Source organism: Balaenoptera physalus (genome assembly GCF_965194825.1).
Source record: "Balaenoptera physalus genome assembly, chromosome: 11".
In the NCBI taxonomy this organism is placed as follows: Eukaryota; Metazoa; Chordata; class Mammalia; order Artiodactyla; family Balaenopteridae; genus Balaenoptera; species Balaenoptera physalus.
The window spans coordinates 63176214-63195571 of NC_138896.1; the positions used below are offsets into that span (position 1 = coordinate 63176214).

The window sequence follows — 19358 nt, forward strand, 5'->3', positions numbered from 1 at the left end:
AGGGATTTACTATTACTATTCCTTGAAAGTTCAACTATGCATTAATTTTCTAAAATAGTTTTTCTTCAGCATTATTGAGGTATAATTTACAAACCATAAAAGTAACTTAAAAAAATTTTTTTTTCATTTCCTGAATCAGTTCATTAAGAATTTGCCTTCTTTTTTTTTTTTAAATTTGGCTGTGTCAGGTCTTAGTTGTGGCACATGGGATCTTTGTTGCGGCACGTGGGATCTTTCATTGTGGTGCTTGGGCTCTTCGTTGTGGCATGCAGGCTTCTCTCCAGTTGTGGCTCTTGGGCTCCAGAGCATGTGGCTCAGTAGTTGCAGCACGTTGGCTTAGTTGCCCCTCGCCACGTGGCATCTTAGTTCCCTGACCAGGGATCAAACCCACGTCCCCTGCATTGGAAGGTGGATTCTTAACCACTGGACCACCAGGGAAGTCCCAAAATTAACCCATTTTGAATGTAGTTTAATTTTTAGTAAATTTATAGAGTTGTGGAACCATCACCAAAAACCGCTTTTAAAACATTTCTGCAACATCAAAACGTTCTCTTGTGAGAACTCCTTGGCGGTCCAGTGGTTAGGACTCCACGCTTTCACTGCTGAGGGCCCAGGTGCAATCCCTGGTCGGGGAACTAAGATCCCACAAGCCACGCAGCACAGCAAAAAAAGAAAAAACGTTTCCCTTGTGCCCATCCCCAAGCAACCAGTGATTTGCTTTCTATCACCTGGCCTTTTCTGAACATTTCACATAAATGGAATCATACAATATGTGGGCTTTTGGGTCTGGCTTCTTTCACTTAGCATGCTTTTTTCTCCCCCCGCCCCACAACCCAAGGTTCCTGCATGTTGTAGGAACATGTATCAGTTTGTCTCTTTTTTTATTGCTGACTACTTTATGTAAAGAGCGTTCAATGTCATTAGTCGTTAGGAAAATATAAGTGATATGCCACTTCATACCCTCCAAGATGACTATAGGAAAACCTGACGGTAACAAGTGTTTGTGAAGATATGGAAAAACTGGAACACACTGCTCTTGCGAACATAAAATAGTGCAGCCAAATGGTATGTTTGGAAAAGTTAGACAATATGTTAAAAAGAAGATGAACACATGTTCACCAGATGACCCAGCAATTCTTTTTAACATCTTTATTGGACTATAATTGCTTTACAATGGTGTATTAGTTTCTGCTTTATAACAAAGTGAATCAGCTATACATATACATATATCCCCATATCTCCTCCCTCTTGCGTTTCCCTCCTAACCCCCCTATACCACCCATCTAGGTGGACACAAAGCACCAAGCTGATCTCCCTGTGCTATGCAGCTGCTTCCTACTAGCTATCTGTTTTACATTTGGTAGTGTATATATGTCCATGCCACTCCCTCACTTCGTTCCAGCTTACCCTGCCCCCTCCCCGTGTCCTCAAGTCCATTCTCTATGTCTGCGTCTTTATTCCTGTCCTGCCCCTAGGTTCTTCAGAACCTTTTTTTTTTTAGATTCCATATATATGTATTAGCATACAGTATTTGTTTTTCTCTTTCTGACTTACTTCACTCTGTATGACAGAGTCTAGGTCCATCCACCTCACTACAAATAACTCAATTTCGTTTCTTTTTATGGCTGAATAATATTCCATTGTATATATGTGCCACATCTTCTTTATCCATTCATCTGTTGATGGACACTTAGGTTGCTTTCATGTCCTGGCTATTGTAAATAGAGCTGCAGTGAACATTATGGTACATGACTCTTTTTGAATTATGGTTTTCTCAGGGTATATGCCCAGTAGTGGGATTGCTGGGTCGTATGGTAGTTCTATTTTTAGTTTTTTAAGGAACCTCCATACTGTTCTCCACAGTGGCTGTATCAATTTACATTCCCACCAACAGTGCAAGAGGGTTCCCTTGTCTCCACACCCTCTCCAGCATTTACTGTTTGTAGATTTTTTGATGATGGCCATTTTTTTTTTTTGATGATAGCCATTCTGACTGGTGTGAGGTGATACCTCATTGTAGTTTTGATTTCCATTTCTCTAATGATTAGTGATGTTGAGCATCCTTTCATGTGTTTGTTGGCAGTCTGTATAACTTCTCTGGAGAAATGTCTATTTAGGTCTTCTGCCCATTTTTGGATTGGGTTGTTTGTTTTTATGATATTCAGCTGCATGAGCTGCTTGTAAATTTTGGAGATTAATCCTTTGTCAGTTGCTTCATTTGCATATATTTTCTCCCATTCTGAGGGTGGTCTTTTGTCTTGTTTATATTTTCCTTTGCTGTGCAAAAGCTTTTAAGTTTCACTAGGTCCCATTTGTTTATTTTTGTTTTTATTTCCATTTCTCTAGGAGGTGGGACAAAAAGGGCCTTCCTGTGATGTATTCCATAGAGAGTTCTACCTATGTTTTCCTCTAAGAGTTTTATAGTGTCTGGCCTTACATGTAGGTCTTTAATCCATTTTGAGTTTATTTTTGTGTATGGTGTTAGGGAGTGTTCTAATTTCATTCTTTTGCATGTAGCTGTCCAGTTTTCCCAGCACCACTTACTGAAGAGACTGTCTTTTCTCCATTGTATATTCTTGCCTTCTTAATCAAAAATAAGGTGACCATATGTGCGTGGGCTTACCTCTGGGCTTTCTATCCTGTTCCATTGATCTATATATCTGTTTCTGTGCCAGTACCATACTGTCTTGATTACTGTAGCTTTGTAGTACAGTCAAGTCTGGGAGCTTGATTCCTCCAGCTCCGTTTTTTTTCTCAAGATTGCTTTGGCTATTTGGGGTCTTTTGTGTTTCCATACAAATTGTGAAATTTTTTGTTCTAGTTCTGTGAAAAATGCCATTGGTAGTTTGATAGGGATTTCACTGAATCTGTAGATTGCTTTGGGTACTATAGTCATTTTCACAATGTTGATTCTTCCAATCCAGGAACATGGTATATCTCTCCATCTGTTTGTATCATCTTTAGTTTCTTTCTTCAGTGTCTTATAATTTTCTGCATAGAGGTCTTTTGTCTCCTTAGGTAGGTTCATTCCTAGGTATTTTATTCTTTTTGTTGCAATGGTAAATGGGAGTGTTTCCTTAATTTCTTTCATTAGTGTATAGGAATGCAAGAGATTTCTGTGCATTAATTTTGTATCCTGCAACTTTACCAAATTCATTGATTAGTCCTAGTAGTTTTCTGGTAGCATCTTTAGGATTCTCTATGTATAGTATCATGTCATCTGCAAACAGTGACAGCTTTACTTGTTTTTCCGATTTGGATTCCTTTTATTTCTTTTTCTTCTCTGATTGCTGTGGCTAAAACTTCCAAAACTATGTTGAATAATAGTGGTGAGAGTGGGCAACCTTGTCTTGTTCCTGATCTTAGTGGAAATGGTTTCAGTTTTTCACCATTGAGAACGATGTTGGCTGTGGGTTTGTCATATATGGCCTTTATTATGTTGAGGTAAGTTCCCTCTGTGCCTACTCTCTGGAGCGTTTTTATCATATATAAGTGTTGAATTTTGTCAAAGCTTTTTCTGCATCTACTGAGATGATGCAGAAGGTTTTTCTCCTTCAATTTGTTAATATAGTTTGTCACATTGATTGATTTGCGTACATTGGGGAATCCTTGCATTCCTGGGATAAATCCCACTTGATCATGGTGTATGACCCTTTAAATGTGCTGTTGGATGCTGTTTGCTAGTATTTTGTTGAGGATTTTTGCATCTATGTTCATCAGTGATATTGGCCTGTAGTTTTCTTTGTGACATCTTTGTCTGGTTTTGGTATCAGGGTGATGGTGGCCTCATAGAATGAGTTTGGGAGTGTTCCTCCCTCTGCTATATTTTGGAAGAGTTTGAGAAGGATAGGTGAACACTCTTCTCTGAATGTTTGATAGAATTCGCCTGTGAAGCCATCTGGTCCTGGGCTTTTGTTTGTTGGAAGATTTTTAATCATAGTCTCAATTTCAGTGCTTGTGATTGGTCTGTTTATATTTTCTATTTCTTCCTGGTTCAGTCTCGGAAGGTTGTGCTTTTCTAAGAATTTGTCCATTTCTTGCAGGTTGTCCATTTTATTGGCATATAGTTGCTTGTAGTAATCTGTCATGATCCTTTGTATTTTTGCAGTGCCAGTTGTTACTGCTTTTTCATTTCTAATTCTAGACTTGAGTCTCCTCCCTTTTTTTCTTGATGAGTCTGGCTAATGGTTTATCAATTTTGTTTATCTTCTCAAAGAACCAGCTTTTAGTTTTATTAATCTTTGCTATTGTTTCCTTCATTTCTTTTTCATTTATTTCTGATCTGATCTTTACGATTTCTTTCCTTCTGCTACCTTTGGGGTTTTTTTCGTTCTTCTTTCTCTAATTGCTTTAGGTGCAAGGTTAGATTGTTTGAGATGTTTCTTGTTTCTTGAGGTAGGATTGTAGTGGTATAAACTTCCCTCTTAGAACTGCTTTTGCTCCATCGCATAGGTTTTGGGTCGTCGTGTTTTCATTGTCATTTGTTTCTAGGTATTTTTTGATTTCCTCTTTGATTTCTTCAGTGATCTCCTGGTTATTTAGTAGTGTATTGTTTAGCCTCCATGTGTTTGGATTTTTTCCTGTAATTGATATCTAGTCTCATAGCATTGTGGTCGGAAAAGATACTTGATATGATTTCAATTTTCTTAAATTTACCAAGGCTTGATTTGTGACCCAAGACATGATCTATCCTGGAGAATGTTCCATGAGCACTTGAGAAGAAAGTGTATTCTGTGTTTTTGGATAGAATGTCCTATAAATATCAATTAAGTCCATCTTGTTTAATGTATCATTTAAAGCTTGTGTTTCCTTATTTATTTTCAGTTTGGATGATCTGTCCATTGGTGAAAGTGGGGTGTTAAAGCTCCCTACTATGATTGTGTTACTGTCGATTTCTCCTTTTATGGCTGTTAGCATTTGCCTTATGTATTGAGGTGCTCCTATGTTGGGTGCATATATATTTATAATTGTTATATCTTCTTCTTGGATTGATCCCTTTATCATTATGTAATGTCCTTCTTTGTCTCTTGTAATAGTCTTTATTTTAAAGTCTATTTTGTCTGATATGAGAATTGCTACTCCAGCTTTCTTTTGATTTCCATTTGCATGGAATATCTTTTATCATCCCCTCACTTTCAGTCTGTATGTGTCCCTAGGTCTGAAGTGGGTCTCTTGTAGATAGCATATATAGATGTCTTGTTTTTGTATCCATTCAGCCAGTCTATGTCTTTTGGTTGGAGCATTTAATCCATTTGCATTTAAGGTAATTATCGATATGGATGTTCCTATTACCATTTTCTTAATTGTTTTGGGTTTGTTATTGTAGGTCTTTCTGTTCTCTTGTGTTTCCTGCCTAGAGAAGTTCCTTTAGCATTTGTTTTAAAGCTGGTTTGCTGATGCTGAATTCTCTTAGCTTTTGCTTGTCTGTAAAGGTTTTAATTTCTCTGTCGAATCTGAATGAGATCCTTGCTGGGTAGAGTAATCTTGGTTGTAGGTTTTTCGCTTTCATCACTTTAAATATGTCCAGCCACTCCCTTCTGGCTTGCAGAGTTTCTGCTGAAAGATCAGCTGTTCACCTTATGGGGATTCCCTTGTATGTTATTTGTTGTTTTTCCCTTGCTGCTTTTAATATTTTTTTCGTTTTTAATTTTTGATAGTTTGATTAATACATGTCTTGGCATGTTTCTCCTTGGATTTATCCCGTATGGGACTCTCTGCGCTTCTTGGACTTGATTGACTATTTCCTTTCCCATATTAGGGAAGTTCTCAACTATAATCTCTTCAAATATTTTCTCAGTCCCTTTCTTTTTCTCTTCTTCTTCTGGGACCCCTATAATTCGAATGTTGGTGTGTTTAATGTTGTCCCAGAGGTCTCTGAGACTTTCCTCAATTCTTTTCATTCTTTTTTCTTTATTCTGCTTTGTGGTAGTTATTTCCACTATTTTATCTTCCAGTTCACTTATTCGTTCTTCTGCCTCAGTTATTCTGCTATTGATTCCTTCCAGAGAATTTTTAATTTCATTTATTGTGTTGTTCATCATTGTTTGTTTGCTCTTTAGTTCTTCTAGGTCCTTGTTAAACGTTTCTTGTATTTTCTCCATTCTATTTCCAAGATTTTGGATCATCTTTACTATCATTACTCTGAATTCTTTTTCAGGTAGACTGCCTATTTCCTCTTCATTTGTTTGGTCTGGTGGGTTTTTGCCTTGCTCCTTCATCTGCTGTGTGTTTCTCTGTCTTCTCATTTTGCTTAACTTACTGTGTTTGGGGTCTCCTTCTCGCAGGCTGCAGGTTCGTAGTTCCCGTTGTTTTTGGTGTCTGCCCCCAGTGGCTAACGTTGGTTCAGTGGCTTGTGTAGGCTTCTGGTGGAGGGGACTGGTGCTTGTGTTCTGGTGGATGAGGCTGGATCTTGTCTTTCTGGTGGGCAGGACTGCCTCTGGTGGTGTGTTTCGGGGTGTCTGTGACCTTATTATGATTTTAGGCAACCTCTCTGCTAATGGGTGGGGCTGTGTTCCTGTCTTGCTAGTTGTTTGGCACAGGGTGTCCAGCACTGGAGCTTGCTGGTCGTTGAGTGGAGCTGGGTCTTAGCGTTGATATGGAGATCTCTGGGAGAGCTTTTGCCATGTGATATCGTGTGGAGCCGGGAGGTCTCTGGTGGACTAATGTCCTGAACTCGGCTCTCCCACCTCAGAAGCATAGGCCTGACACCCGGCCAGAGCACCAAGACCCTGTCAGCTACACAGCTCAGAGGAAAAGGGAGAAAAAAAGAAAGAAAGAAAGAAAAATAAAATAAGATAAAATAAAATAAATTTATTAAAATTAAAAATTAAAAAATTAAAAATAAAAAAAAAGGAAAGAAAGAAAGAAGAGCAAACAAACCAAAAAACAAATCCACCAGTGATAACAAGCACTAAAAACTATACTAAAAAAAAAAAACCAGACAGACAGAACCCTAGGACAAATGGTAAAAGCAAAGCTACACAGACAATATCACACAAAGAAGCATACACATATACACTCACAAAAAGAGAAAAAGGAAAAAAAATATATATCCACGAAGCCCAGGCCTCATTCTCTGCAGATAGCTGGGGACCTTGGTTTTAGGTTCATCTCTGATGTGCATTCTCTGAAGCCGAGTCCATTTCTCAGGAGAAAGAACAGTTGTGTGAGGGAACCGTTGACTGAAACTGCCCTCCTTGGCCAGGCACGATGCAAACCGCTTGTGTGAGCTGTCTCACAACACGAGGTCCCTTCCCGATAAGGAACATGGTGCTGCTGCCAAAAAGTAATGGGGAGAACTGGGGAGAGGCCGAAAGGACCCAGCAATTTTGAGGCAGGAGATAGATGGGCCCCAGGGTGAGCAGCTGGAGTTTGTCCCCTGTGGACAGATATTCCAAAACAGCAGGAGGAAGGAGAAGCTAAGCCCTGCCCAGATAAGAGATAAAAGACCACATATTCCTCATTCTCGAAGTCAAGGAGACCATCCCAACTACACACACACACGCACATGCACACACACACGCACACGTGCAGAGAAAGGCTCCTTGAAGGTCAAAAAGGGTGGGGGCACCACCCTATAGTAGGTGATGTCAAGCTACCCATAGGCCTCTTCACTAGAATCCACCTTGGCTAAGAGATGCACGTGCGCACATGGGAGTGAGGCAGGAGACAGATGGGCTCCAGGCTGGGCATTTACAAGTGGTCTCCTGTTTACATTTCCTGAGGAAGGAGGCAGGTGGGCTCTAGGCTAGGTATTTACAACCAGCCTCCTGTTTGCACTACGAGATAGAAATAACAACAGCAACAGGGTAAATAGCGGGACTTTGTCTCCTGAGGACACTTTAAGATAACAGTCACAGCGGGGAAAGAAAGAGGCTAAACGCTGTCTGAGTAAAGGATCAAGAGGTCACATGTTTCCCATCCTTGGGGCAAGGGAGACACTGCACATGTGCAGAAAGGCTCCTTGGGGGTTAAAAAGGAGGGGGCGCCACCCATAATAGGTGATGCCAAGGCCTCTGGGCTGGAATCCATCTTGGAAAAAAGTTGTGCACGCATGTCGGGGAGGGTCCTCCGGCAGGTCAGGCGTGGAAAAAGAAACCAGATAATTGGCCAAAGGTAAACAAAGACCCGGAAGGACTGCCCTATATAAATGATTTAACCGCCTCTTTACTGTGTTCCTCATTAGGGGGGATGCCCACACCCTTTCTCTCCTGGTGTGCATCTGTGACTTGCTTGTCTTCACTAAAGAAACTTTCTCTGTGTGCTCTCCCACTTGTTGTGCTGTGTCTCTAATAATAAACTTTGTACCTGTTTTTGCAGTTTTTGCCTCCTTGAGAAATGTATTTTTCAATGGAGGCAAGGGCCAGGGGAATTTAGCTTCCAGCCTCTAGCCCCTGGTGGACTAATGGCTCGGATTCCTGGTTTTCATCCAGGCTACCCAGGTCCAGTTCCTGGGCAGACAGCTAAGATCTTGCTTCAAGCCACTGCCCGCTGCTGCCTCTCCAAGATCGGGAAGACACAGATATGCCAAATATGGACTCAGAACCAGGCAAAGCAAGATGACTGGCCAAGGAAAACCAGAAGAAATGCCCCATAAAAGTGATTCAAACTACCATGAGGGCACGACTCTCTCTCTGAGCCCGCCCGTGTGTCTATCCACATGTACTCTTTTTCCTCCTAATAAATGCTTTATTTGTTTCACTACTTTCTGACTCTATGTAGAAATTCATTTCTACACTGCTGACAGGCCAAGGCCTTGTGACTGGCCATTGGTCCCTGGTGGTCTAGTGGCTAGAATTCAGCACTCTCACTGCTGCAGCCTGACTTCAATCTCTGGCTGGGGAACTGAAATCCTGCTTCAAGCCACTGCAGGCCGAGGCCACCTGAGATAAATTTCACCCCTAGGTATCTACTCAAGAGATGTGAAACATTTTCGTAGCAAGACTTACACAGGACTATTTAGAGCACTGTTATCCAAAGTAGCCCAAAATTGCCAACAGTTCAAATTGTAACCGAGCAAGACCCTATAGGGCCTTCCTGGGACAGACCCTTCCTCCACCTCCTCTGCTTTAGCTCCTCTCTAAGCACCTAGATAAAAGTATCTGATGGCACATTCCCTGAGTTGTTTTATAGATGCTAAACCCCCCACCGAATGGAAGAAGTTAATTACTTGATGACCATGAGTGCATAGCCCCCAGACCTACTGGCACCTAAGGACTGATAGTGTTAACGCCTGTGACACTGCCCTGTTACCTCACCATCAACCAGTCAGAGAACTGGGCACGAACTTATCACAAACCCTGAGATGCCTCTCCCTCATCTTGCTTTCTTTTCTTTTTTTTAAGGATTTATTTATTATTTATTTTTGGCTGCGCCGGGTCCCAGTTGCGGCATGCGGGATCTTTTGTTGCGGCGCGTGGGCTTCTCTCTAGTTGTAGCATGCCAGTTTTTCTCTCTCTACTTGTGGCATGCAGGCTCCAGAGCACGTGGGCTCTGTAGTTTTCAGCACGCAGGCTCTAGTTGAGGTGCGCGAGCTCAGTAGTTGTGGTGCGCAGGCTTAGTTGCCCCGCGGCATGTGGTATCTTAGTTCCCTGACCAGGGATCGAACCCAGGTCCCCTGCATTGTAAGGCAGATTCTTTACCACTGGACCACCAGGGAAGTACCATCTTGCCTTTAAAAATGCTTTGCTGGACTTCTCTGGTGACGCAGTGGTTAAGAATCTGCCTGCAAATGCAGGGGACACGGGTTCGAGCCCTGGTCTGGGAAGATCCCACATGCCGCGGAGCAACTAAGCCCGTGTGCCACAACTACTGAGCCTGCACTCTAGAGCCCAAGAGCCACAACTACTGAGCCCATGAGTCACGACTACTGAAGCCCGCGCACCTAGAGCCTGTGCTCTGCAACAAGAGAAGCCACCGCAATGAGAAGCCCATGCACCACAATGAAGAGTAGCCCCCGCTCGCCGCAACTAGAGAAAGTCCACACGCAGCAACGAAGACCCAACACAGCCAAAAATAAATAAATACATAAATTAATTTAAAAAAAAAGCTTTGCTGAGGGACTTCCCTGGCCGTCCAGTAGTTAGGACTTGGCTCTTTCACTGCGGTGGCCTGGGTCGGGGAACTAAGATCCCACAAGACACATGGCAGAGCCAAAAACAAAAAAAACCCCAAAAAACACAAACGCGGTGTCAGTAGATTGGCTGCACGAGGGTGAACGGACCCAAGTTTGGTTTGGTAACGCAATGTCCATCGAATGATAAGTAACTAAAATGTGGCATGTCCATACAACGGAATATTACTCTCAATAAAAAGGAATGAAGTGCTGATACACAGAAGTTCCTTGAGGGCAGGGTTTCTGTTTGCTTTGTTCACTGATGACCAGTGCCTGGCATATAATAGTTGCTCAATAAGCATATGGTGAATGAACAATATAAATTACCTTATTAAACAATTTATTTTTAAAAGATTTTATTACATTTTGAAAAATGGCCATATTGACAGTCATAAAAAAGGCCCATGAGAACACTTCAAGTAGGAATACAAAAATAATCTATATTAACAAGTTTGCTATTCATGCACACTGCACCATCACTAACCTCACTGTAAGTTTTGGAACCTGTGTATTGTTGGAGCTTCTGATGCAAGACTCAAAGGAGATTATGGCAGTACTGAAGGAAAAAAATAATCTGGCCAACATCAACTGTAAAACCTCAGCTACGGGCTTCTATTTTAAAAAGACAAAAGGTTTTCCCAATATTTACAGCTTTGAAACAGTAACCTCTAACTGCAGGCTGCCGGCTGCCACAGGTGTGCACAGGTGCAGAGAGTTCATAAGAAACTTGAGGGTCAGCCCCCCAACCCCCACATACACAGGTAATAGTCGTGGCTCTTAATTCAGCTCTACTAAGTGCGCAAGGGCAGGTCTTACTTCTATAAGAGGGAAAAAAGTCTCCAAACAAGGTAGGTAGTTGATCGGGATCCTTATGATTCATTCATTTCTTTTCTTTTAAAAGTAAGTTTTCAGCACGCAACTTTTCTGACTCCTGGTCAGTAATTTTTAAGAAAGGGAAAAGAAAAAAAATTAAGGCTCTAATTCTTGCAGGAAGAGTTATTCTTGGCATTCATTAAGTTTAAATTTCAAACTACGACTATAATTTTCCGTTTGTAAACTACTTTAACAGTAAACAAGAATCTCATGTGTATGATAACTGACTGAATTATGCTCACAATAGCAATAGCTGAATTTTTTTTTTTTAAATTCAGGAGGTTCCCTGAAGAAAGCAGTTACGTGATTCAATAATTAAATTAAATTTTAACTAAATCATCATTTAAAAACCAGAATGAGTTTATGTGGCACAATTTTCAGGAGTTTACCTCAGCAAGCCTGATGTTTTCCTTCTTCAGCCGCACTACGTACTGGATCTTCTGATGTAGGTTTTGGTGACCTACCAACTTCCCATTTTCCTCGGCGAGACACTCCACCTGCTTCCTTAACATTTCCATCTCCTGCAGGTAAATCAATCCAGGGAAGGGAAAATGAGCTGCTTTTAATTTTTCTTTTAAAGTAACATTATTTCATGCCTTCCAAGAGCACAGGGAGGGAGAGACAGAGCCCAGGTTCCCAGCTTTCGTGACCACACATCTTTGCGTGCACTGGAGCAGCTGTAAACCACAGGATGCCCAATCACAGCCAGGAGACTTATGCTGATCGGCTCTGTTAATAAAAACCAACACCCAAATGCACCTGGCATGTTCTCTCCTTTTCTTCATACAATTCTTCCAGCTTTGATCTTAGTTGTTCCTTTTCTTGGAACGCTTTAGACTCCAACATTCTGACTCGTTCAACTTCCTCAGTCATTGTAAGGTAGTCGGTCTCTTTGTTCTGAAGGGCACTCTGGAGCTGTTCTAGGCTGTAACAGTAACTATCGTGTTATGGTCTCCCAAAGGGACGTAATTATAAAACAGTACTCAAATCAGACACTTGTCACCCAAGCCCAGAATTTTTATTTGAAAGTATCACTAATATTCAGCCCTCCCCTTTCTGACAGCACAGGAAGATAGCAAGAGTTGCAGATACACTTTTTTTATGGTTGTTTTACCCAAAACTTTCATTTTGGAAAGCTCCACAAACCGTTTTTTACACAACAAAAATTTAGAATGGAAACTTTTAGATCTAGCCCTCAGAGCAAACTGTTACTTAAGTATTATTATACTCTGCATGGTTTATTCAGTGCCCCATATCTTAGAGTAATCATTTCTGGTTTCAAAAACTGTTTCTCAGATGGTGGGACACTAGTCATTTCTTCAAGGATGTGCTATTTAGAATTTATACACTTCATGCAACTATCAATTGAAAATAAACATTAAAAAGAAGGGTTACCCATGGATGGACCTAGCGATTGTCATACTGCGTAAAGTTAAGTCAGACAGAGAAAGACAAATATCATATGGTATCGCTTATATGCAGAATTAAAAAAAAAAATGATACAAATGAACTTATTTACAAAACAGAAACAGACTCATAGACTTATATTATGAATTTATGGTTACCAGGGGGGAAGGGAGGCAGGGAGGGATAGTTAGGGAGTTTGGGATTGACATGTACACACTGCTATATTTAAAACAGTGTTGGATAACCAACAAGGACCTACTGTATAGCACAGGGAACTCTGCTCAATACTATGTAACAACCTAAATGGGAAAAGAATTTGAAAAAGAATAGATACATGTATATGTATAACTTAATCACTTTGCTGTACACCTGAAACTAAGACAACATTGTTAATCAGCTATACTCCAATATAAAATGTTAAAAAAAAAAAGAATAAAATTGTGTTCAAAAGGGAAAAAAAAAAAGAAGGGTTACCAAACAATTATACAGAATTTCACAAAACTAAGTGAATTCTATAAGCTTCCCAAAGAAACAAATGCTTTTTATTTATTTTACAATGCATATGGAATAGAAAGCTGATGATTTAAGTGATGTCATACACAGAATTAAAGATACCACTTAAGGCCAACAATTTCTAGGGCGGTGTTTTCAGACTACATTCCGTGGAACCTCAGGAGGACGGTGTGGGAGTGAGGGCACTGATGTTCTCCCAATTCATCTGGAGCTGTTCTGCATTTGCCTTATGTGTTTTGCTTTCGTTTCATGAAAAGGCTTTGTGGCATGGCAGACACTGCAGCTGCCTACCCAACAGCCAATCCCTTGCTTTTTTTTTTTTTTTTTTTAATTTTATTTTTATTCATATTTATTTTTGTCTGTGTTGGGTCTTCGTTTCTGTGCGAGGGCTTTCTCTAGTTGCGGCAAGTGGGGGCCACTCTTCATTGCTGTGTGCGGGCCTCTCACTATCGTGGCCTCTCTTATTGCGGAGCACAGGCTCCAGACGCGCAGGCTCAGTAGTTGTGGCTCACGGGCCTAGCCGCTCCGCGGCATGTGGGATCTTCCCAGACCAGGGCTCGAACCCGTGTGCCCTGCATTAGCAGGCAGATTCTCAACCACTGTGCCACCAGGGAAGCCCCCCCTTGCTTTTTATAGAAACTCAGTTTATTCAGAGGACAAGAAAGGGAGAGGAGAAGCACACCCAGTTCCCAAAGATTAGTAAATAATAACTGGTCTGAGCTAAAACCATGGTTATCTCTACCCCACTGCCAGATACTAGTTTTCTCAGCTTGCCCTGCAGGCATGCTAATTCTGGATAAGGAGACACAATGAATCTTGAGGGTTTCTGGGAGTTTTTTTCCCTGACAAAAGAAAGTCCTTTTGAACCCACAACACTGCAAGCTCTGATCCTCCTGTTTATGTTGTTTGGAGCTGCAGCAGCCATCTTGTAGCCAATAGGTCACAAGCAAGAGTACCAAAAGCAGAAGAATGGGAAGGGTCTGGGTCAGTGATGGCATCACTGAGTCAATGCACCTCCAGACCTCTTGTTATATGAAATTCAACATCTGCCTACACCACTGTTGGCTTGGTATTCAGTTCTTTGTAGCTTTTTAAAAGCATCGTCACATACACGTGTGGATAATGCAATGTTTAAAATTGCTGCCGTAGGCTGGGACTGATAAAACCGTGTGTGCCATTTTCTGGAGGTTGCTTCACTTGCCACAGTGTGGGCTCCTGTAGTCCCAGGGACACTGTAGCACTGGTTACTAGATCATGAAATAAATTACATATCAGCTTGGATAGCTTTTATTCTTTTTGCTAGAAGGTCTCAAATGGGTATTATCTATACTTCTGGTGGATTCTCATAGATCCTGTAAGTGATCCAGATTTCTATCCTAGCCCTACAGCTAACTGGCAAGGAACCGGTCCCTGAACTGCTCAAATGCAGATGAAAGTGTTGAACAAAGTTCTGTTCCACACCTATACTCTATTGAGTATATGAGTCTATGATGCAAATGACTCAATAAATGAGTAACAAATCTTTCACAAGTTGGGTGGTCTTTGTCAGCTGATCATTAAAAAGTTTTTTTTTTTTTTGGCCGTACCATGCGGCATGTGGGATCTTAGTTCCCTGACCACGGATCGAACCCATGTCCCCTGCAGTGGAAGCGCAGAGTCTTAACCACTGGACCACCAGGGAAGTCCCTAAAAAGAATTTTTGATGACATGTCACTATGTAATTTCTGGCATATTAACTTGGATGGAGTTCAAATAATTGAAGGACAACATTCTAACAAAACTCCTTCCATTGTTATTTACTTAGTATGTGAATAAGATTTCTCAGCCTTTATATCTATAAAAACAAAAAAGTAGGAACAGAATTGATAGTGAATACTGATTCCAGAATTAAGTGCAACAGAATGAGCTAATTAAAGAAAAAGCATTAAGATAAAATGCATTGAGAGATGCATTTCCAATAAAATTTTACTTGTATAATAATTATTCATAAAAATTTACAATAAATTCAGGATACTTTAATAATTGTAATGAAAACTCAATCCAGAAAAAATATAACACTTAGAGCCATATGAATATAATAAATTTTTACAAATTACTTGTAATTTGCATACATATTTTCATTGCTAAGTTATATGATAGGGCAGTCAACAAAAAATTTTCCAAACAATATATTAAATTAGGATATAATTCTGCATGGGTATAGAATGGAAACTTAATTTCAAAGGAAAAAGGAACAATGTAAAATTTTAGACTTACGAATTTCTTCAGGTATTTTTTAAATGGGTAGAAAGTACCAGATCAGTTGGATAACTTTTAAAAGAACACCACAAAAGCTTTATTTCTAAATGTCACTATTTTCAGTATGTCAAAACTTCTATCCTTTGCAATAATTTAAACTTACAATGAAAAATTTTAGACATAGTCAAGTCCAAAAATGTGCAAGAGGGTATATGGTGTTTCAAAATTCTTTTAGGAGGTGAAACAAGTGAAAATGTTTGAGAATCGCTGTTCCTGATGAGATCTATTCTATTCAGAGAGTACAATATCTTTCTAACGTTTTATCACTTTGTTAATACCAACCAGTTTACTTATTTTGAACTTGACAGAAAATACAGTGTATCTTGTTTATCAAAGAATGAGGCAGTTTATAAGATTACATAAATTAAAATACAAGAACTATATGAATAAAATAAAATCATGTCCATAGAAAACATATAAAGAGACACAAGGTCAAGACCAGAAGAATTCATAGTATTGATCTATGGGTCTGAGAGGGCCTCAAGGTTTTAAAGCAGAGGAAACCAGAAGTGAGAAGGAAACCTGGTCAGTTATATAGTTCTCATTGTCCATGAGGAGAAAACCCATCAATTCCCCCAGGGAAGCTAAGGTTTTCCTGGCACTTATTTCTTTAAGTGTTTTTTTGGAATGGCTTCATATGAGGAACCCCTTTAGCAAGTGGTATTTAAGAAAAGAATTTTGTAAATATCTATTATGTTCAAATACTACTGCAGAAAGGAAAGAATTTACTTACCTTCTGGATATTATAAGCATTTCTTCCTTTAGAGGAATACTGGTTGGTATTAATAAACGATCAACAAGAACTTGAATTCAAAAGAGTGTACTTACTCTGCTTTCATTTTTAGCATTTCTTCAACCAATTTATTCTATAAGAAGATTAAAGAAAGAGAAAGAAAAAATGACTTAAGTTCTTAACATTGCTAAACAAAAGACTGAAAGTAATCAGTCCGCTCTCCCTAATGGTAATATAACCAATTAAAGCAAATTCCTTTACAATACATGCATCTCAATGTTCATAATGGCACTATTTACAACAGCCAAGACATGGAAGCAACCTAAATGTCTATCAACAGATGAATGGATAAAGAAGATGTGGTACATATGGACAATGGAGTATTACTCAGCCATAAAAAAGTATGAAATAATGCCATTTGCAGCAACATGGATGGACCTAGAGATTATCATGTTAAGTGAAGTAAGTCAGAGAAATATCATATGGTATCACTTATAGGTAGAACCTAAAAATAGATACAAATGAGCTTATTTACAAAACAGAAACAGACTCACAGACATAGAAAACAAACTTACAGTTACCAAAGGGGAAAGGGGGAGAGGGATAAATTTGGACTTTGGGATTAGCAGATACAAACTACTATACATAAAGTAGATAAACAACAAGGTCCTACTGTATAGTACAGGGAACTATATTCAATATCCTATAATAAAACATAATGGAAAAGAATATGAAAAAGAATACACATATAGGTATAACAATCACTTTGCTGTACATCAGAAACTAACACAATATTGTAAATCAACTATACCTCAATTAAAAAAAAAAAAAAGGGACATCCTTTTCTACAATCCCAGCTACACACACATAAAGGGGGTACCTATTTACAACCGTTCATGTATTGTGCCCTTTAAGGCCTCAAAGAGGCACTCGATACTTGCTTCTAAATGGAGAATTCTGTGTGAGCAGTAGGCTTACCGTCTAGGCATGAAGACTAATTCACTCTTAATTCTCAGCTATAGCTAAATACTGATGGTAAATATCAAACTTAACAGGAATACAAAAAAGACAAAATTTCAATAATAAAATGGTTTCTAAAATATATAACCATAAATGCTAACTATAAAAACATTTTTCACACAAGAAAAAAACAACTATTATGTAAAAAAAAAATCATACTTTAGCAAGTCTTTCTTTGATTTCTTCTTGTTCATTCTTCAGCTGCTGCGTGTCTGAATGATTCTGTTCACTGCGTAGATTAGGAAGGGAGGATGAGAAAAGTGTCAAATATGTTCAAGTATCGATTTCGTATCTATTACATACAGCAATGCCAAGATGTGCAAAGAAGAGCTAATTCTGTGGTGATTAGGTCAAGTTAGCACAGTCAATAAGCGTGATCAACACATGAGGATGAAATAAGGTACCTCCCCAGCATTTGGGATTCCTTCCATACAAAAGTGAGATGAGCAAAGCTGGGAAATCTAATTACAGGGTTTGGTTGAGAATAAAGTATTAACTTAGAGCAGTACCATCTGAAGATCATATGTGAACAAAATGGGGCTGAAAGGACAGTCCAGGTGCCTGGCATGAATGTGACTGGCTGGGTTGGGATGGTGGGGGAAACACAGGACACACATGGGGGCAGGGAGGGCCCCTCACGCTGGCCTGTCCCGTGGAGCCTCTGATGCCCCCTCTTTGCTTTGGATTTCAGGTCTGGGACTGCTGTAGCCCTTTTTATTTATTATTTTTGGCCGCGATACGCGGCGTGCGGAATCTTAGTTCCCCAACCAGGGATCAAACCCGTGCCCCCGGCCACCAGGGAATTCCCTGCATTGGATATCATAGTCAGCTGGCAATTTTCTGATGCCACTCGGGCTTCCCATACATGCTGACACCAAGAAGGGGATTCTCTGAGCACCAGACATAAATCCCGTCATGGAAAAGAAACACTCCTCTGTACAGAGAAAATTACATTCTGGACTATACATCAGTATCATGTGAATTTGATTAATGTGAGGCCACCTCTGTGAGGCTGACCAGGCTGGATAATAAATTGAGTTTCTGTGGGCAGCCCCTGGATCAGGAGACCACCCCCCCTAGCAGAACCTGCCTGAACGCCACTGGCTTCTCTAGAAATCTCTCTCTCACTGGTGAGTAAAGGATCATTCCTTGAAGGAAAACAGAAGCTACATTAGTTTCTTCCACTTAATGAATCTGACAGCCTAGATAAAAATGGTAGTGAGGAAAACACCCCAAATCATTAGGGTAGATGTGTTTTCTGTTGTCTAATCCGGGGCGGGGGGTAACGTTTTCTGTCAAGAACCAGACATAGGTTTTGGGAGCCATAAGGTCTCCGGCACAGCTATGCAACTGGGCTGCTGTAATGCAAACGCAGCCACCGTGATATTTATATGAAAGAACCGGACTGCTCCAATAGAAACTTCAGTTACCAAACAGGCTGACCCCTGGGCTATAATTTTCTTCTAATCTTTCATGAAGAAGATTCTGTATGGCTCCTCACAAATGGGACACAAGGCTATGAAATAAAGTCTTTTAAATTGTGGTTTTATAAATGATCTGGAAACGTTCTAAGTTCCATGCTCAAACTAACTCTTGATAAAAGACAGTACACCAGGTACAATGCTTTTCTTTAATATGCCTGGACATGGGGGCGGAGCATATGGAAACTAGGTGAGCAGCCTGTGGACTACCTGCAGCAAAATCACCCAGAAGGGGAAGAGAAACCCCTACACGAGGAGCTTAATAAAATGAGCACCTCCTACGCTCACTATACTTGAGAAGAACCATTTAGGGGAATTCCCCGGCAGTCCAGTCGTTAGGACTCTGAGCTTTCACTGCCGAGCGCTCAAGCTCAGTCCTTGGTCAGGGAACTAGGAACCCCCTGCACCCCGCCACCCAACAAAGAACCATTTAGGAATAGGTTGTTAGCACAGCCACCATCACCGTCCTCAAATATCCACTGTCTCACTTAGGTTTGGACAGTGCGTGTCAGGGCTGCTTCTGGACAGGGGTGGGGAGCGGCGGGAGTGGGAAAGCGCCTGTTACAGACCTTCTGACAACAGCAGGAAAAGCAGACACCCCTAATCTGGGATGCTGAATTCACAGAGGGCTTCCATCCCAAATACAGACCCCCTTTGACAAACCTCAACTTCCTGCATAATCTCACAGACCACCCTCATCTCCATCCCTCACTCAGGGGTGGGATCATAAATCTACTGTGTCTACTTAATAGCTACCATTTATTGAGTGACTCCCCTCTCCTAAGCACTGTAGCCAGCACTTTACACACGTTACCTTTGGTCTTTAAAGCACCTTGTATAAGAGCTATCATCTCCCCCACTTTATTGCTAAGGAAACTGAGGCACTAAGAGGTTTAAAGATGTGTCCAAAGTCACACAA

The 19358-nt window shown here is 40.5% G+C and overlaps 1 protein-coding gene across 3 annotated transcripts in view; it reads right to left on the reverse strand.

Moving 5' to 3' along the window:
- Positions 1-3579: 3579 nt before the first annotated feature.
- KIF15 (kinesin family member 15) overlaps positions 3580-19358 on the reverse strand; it is a 120710-nt gene continuing 104931 nt past the window's right edge. For 2 of the 3 annotated variants that reach the window (XM_082412718.1, XM_082412719.1), the window contains exons 31-35: positions 17118-17187; positions 16034-16071; positions 11747-11912; positions 11377-11508; positions 10454-11045 (exon numbers count right to left, since the gene is read on the reverse strand). In XM_082412718.1, coding sequence (XP_082268844.1) covers positions 10995-11045; positions 11377-11508; positions 11747-11912; positions 16034-16071; positions 17118-17187 — 457 coding nt within the window. In that variant the 3' untranslated portion in view covers positions 10454-10994. Of the gene's footprint in view, positions 6736-10453; positions 11046-11376; positions 11509-11746; positions 11913-16033; positions 16072-17117; positions 17188-19358 lie in introns of those variants that run through there. The other variant, XM_082412717.1, reaches the window with a different exon arrangement.